We start from the raw sequence: 3,436 nt of genomic DNA, 5'->3' as shown, positions 1-3,436 counted from the left end.
TTGGCTTACTAGGCCCCAGGCCAGCCATAACTACAACCACGCCGCTTCCACCTTCCGCGGTGTTTGACGAATGCAATTCTGACCATGAGGCTGATGATTTTTACCCAAGGTCAGTTCTGAATTCTCATTGTTGTTGTTGTTTTTTTTTTGTTTTTTGTTTAAGTTTCTCTCCCTGCTGCATGCATTTTGAATAATTTGCTTGAAATATATAATTGTTGTGAAAATGGACAAACACTTTCACTCACTCCCCTAATGATCTTGTTGTTGATGGACTTTGTGACAAACAAAATAATGGATGAATCACACACATACACTTGAGAAACCAACCAAGCACAAAGTGACACAAGAATTTATAGAGGTTCAGCAATTGCCTACATCCTCTTGGTGATCCCCTTGAGAAATTCACTAATGAAAGAATAAGTTGCAACTTTGGTTTACAAAGAAAACCCCCTTAGAACTCTATTCTCTCCCAAGCTCTCTTTTCTCTCTCACCCCTTGCTCAACACTTTGATACACTTGTGAACACTCTCACAACCCTTGGTGTTTCCCCCTTTTGGTGTCTAAACTCTCAAGACTCAACTCAGCTCTCTCTTGAACTGATTGCCCTCTCTCACTTCCTCTCTTGGTGAGATAACCTCCCTTTGAACACAATAGCTCCCAGCTACTTGACAATTTTGAGATTAACCACACTCATGTTGTCTTGCATCTTCTTTTCCTTTTGTAGGCAGACCTTTGGACTTAGTAGAGGACTACAATTACTCCTTCACGTTCTTGCTTTCAGCTACTCACCTAAACACAAGGTTAGGCAAACCAGAAAACAAGCCATAAAGCATGCACCCTTTGTCCCCTTGTCTCCCACCTAGAAAACCCTTTGGTACAAGACAACAAACAACATTTAAATGGTGTTCCAGCTTCTAAGGCATGTTGCCAAACTTCCTAGAACCCATAAAACTCTTGGAAGCTCGAGGGATTAGGTAGGGAACCAACACATGTGAAATGCACCTTGAAAAACGCATGGAAAAACGACACAGCACGTCTGGCGATCGGTCGCACGTTCCTGGCGACCGGTCGCATTGCAATCTGTCTGAAAGCGACCGGTCGCTTGCACTTTGCGACCGGTCGCTGGTCACGATTTCCAGTTTCTCCTCCAGACTTCGAATCTGCTTCAAAACGACCGGTCGCAAATACCCAGCGACCGGTCGCCTCTTCCTTCACTTGCATACTAAATGTGAGCCAATTTTACAACAATAATAACCAGTTTCTACTAGATATTTTGACCCAAGAAAAAAAATTCTACTAGATATATTCTCTCTAGGCAGGTTAGATCTTTGAAAAATGATTAACTTGACTTGTTCTATACATCTCTCTTCTCTCAGCTTGCCCGAGGATTGGGAGCAAACATCAATGATGGTAAATCAAGAGGAAGCTAGATCTGTATGTTTATTCGTGTCTTCTTGTGAGGACAGAGAATGCACTAATACAGTCTATGAAGTGAAATTCAAACACAGAGGAGAAGTCACTCATGAACCCCCAGTAGTTAGACAAGTTGCCAAGTTCCGCAAGGGTTGCCTTGACGCTGCACGGATTTTCAACCACTCCAAATTATACTGCATTGGAAAAGATGGTGGATTTATTGTTGACACGAGGAGTTGGTCAAAATGTTCATCTATTCCTCCTATCCCATCCTCTAACTTACTAGAAACTATTGTGTGTGCGTATGGCAAGGTTTATTATTTTGCATGTTCGTCATACTTCTCACCAGTTACGGGACACTCCTTCGGGAGATATAATCCCGATCATAAGGTTTGGGAACAAATGACTTCTTTTCCATTTTATGATGATTATGACCTCACTATGCAAATGACTGGTTATGCCGTTTGTTATGGAGTTATTTTATTTTCATTATCTGGCTTGAGGGACGAGAGTTTCAGTGTCGTTGCTTTTCACGTGGGTAGAAGGGACTGGAATAGAGTGAAAATTGACACTTCTGCTCATGGTGCTCCTCTTTTCGAAGGGAGGGCCATGGTCGTAAACGAGACTATCTATGCCTTATATGGGGATGCAAAGATTAAAGCATTCTCCTTTATAGGGGAACCATGTGATGTTAATGGTATTTCATATTCCCTAAGGCAACTGTTTATAGTGCAAGGTCTTGATATCGCGCGTCCGCTGCTGCCATGGCTTAACGAGATGACACACTATTTGGTTCATTTGAGAAACCATGACTTTTTCTATGTCCAGACTGGCTGGTGTGATTCACATCCCAAGGTTCAATATCTTAGTATCACCACGTTTGAAATTGTTCTTGGAAAAGGAGGAAAACATATGATCAAGACTATAGACTCATTTGTTCATTCTGTGGATATCAAGGGCTCTGAATGGTTCAATCTGGTTTTTTGCTTCACACCGTAAGTTTCCTTCACGTTTCTTGTGTTTTTATCAATAACATTTAATTTGTACCTAGGAATTCTGGTGCATTTTGTTTATAACAAGGTTTCTCATTCTTATGACTCAGTGAGTGCGAGGATTATGAACCCATTGGACTATTATGAATCAACCAAAACAAGAAGAAATAAATGCCATGAAGCTCGAAATAGAAGCCATGCATATATGCAGCTTGAAGAAGGAGGAAATATGCATAACAAGGTTTCTCATAAATGTTATTAATAAAAACCTTGGATAGCCACCACCTAGAATAAAAAATTTCCTATTTCCTATAACTTAGTTTGAGACATTTGAATTTGTCTTTGTTGAACTTATTTTAATTTTATATTTATTATAATTTTGGCTTAATTCTTCCGAAAGTGAGATGGAAATTATGGTACTGTGTTAGTCTTTTATGGATTATTTTTGCTAAAGCTTTGACCTGGTTCTATTTTTGCTTCTCCTGTATTTGTTATCTGATGTTTGGATTATTCAGTTTCTAACAAGACCTGCTGGTCATTTTGATTGAATTGGTTTGTTTGTTGGACACTGTAATGGTTTTTTGGGACTAGGATGGGAACTGATATAGAAGCCATCACGTGTCAAATTGCTGGACACTATAATGATTTTGGGAATTTGTTTGAAACCTACGTGAAAGAAAGAATTATGCCTCAGAATATTGATCTTCTCAGAAAAACAAAACTAAATGCACTGCATAAATTATTAGCTTGCTCTAACAAAGGCACAAATAAAATAAGTATAAGAGCACAATCTGACACGATTATAGTGTGGCTTTCTTGAAAACAGTACAAATATGACTCATTTGTGCTTAATGATGAACAATAGGCCATAAATATTTATTTGTTCTATTTTGCTTTATGTTCAATTTTGTAGAAGTGGTTGTGTTCGCATATGACAGACTGTATTTTCTTGATGCTGCAACAGTCTTCATACTAATGAAGAAAAAATTAGTGGGAGAGTTGAAAGAGGTACTTCATGGTCAATTTTAGGG

General features: G+C 39.1%; 1 protein-coding gene across 1 annotated transcript; it reads left to right on the top strand.

Moving 5' to 3' along the window:
• The first annotated feature begins 1,388 nt into the window (after nt 1-1,388).
• Nucleotides 1,389-2,680, top strand: LOC110767025 (uncharacterized). Its single transcript, XM_021970449.2, has 2 exons — nt 1,389-2,408; nt 2,516-2,680. The coding sequence occupies exons 1-2, from the start codon at nt 1,405-1,407 to the stop codon at nt 2,550-2,552; spliced, it is 1,041 nt and encodes a 346-aa protein (XP_021826141.2). The 5' UTR covers nt 1,389-1,404; the 3' UTR covers nt 2,553-2,680.
• Nucleotides 2,681-3,436: the final 756 nt, after the last annotated feature.

The sequence above is a fragment of the Prunus avium genome, chromosome 2 (genome assembly GCF_965620075.1).
Source record: "Prunus avium chromosome 2, drPruAviu1.hap1.1, whole genome shotgun sequence".
Classification (NCBI taxonomy): domain Eukaryota; kingdom Viridiplantae; phylum Streptophyta; class Magnoliopsida; order Rosales; family Rosaceae; genus Prunus; species Prunus avium.
Note: the sequence above shows the minus strand (reverse complement) of the source record. Positions and strands in the feature narration are given on the sequence as shown.

Bases quoted from the DNA above. Each gene is read 5' to 3' on its own strand.
- LOC110767025 (XM_021970449.2), top strand. From the start codon at position 1,405: ATGATGGTAAATCAAGAGGAAGCTAGATCTGTATGTTTATTCGTGTCT. The intron at 2,409-2,515 runs GTAAGTTTCCTT...CTTATGACTCAG, and splicing joins CTGGTTTTTTGCTTCACACC to TGAGTGCGAGGATTATGAAC.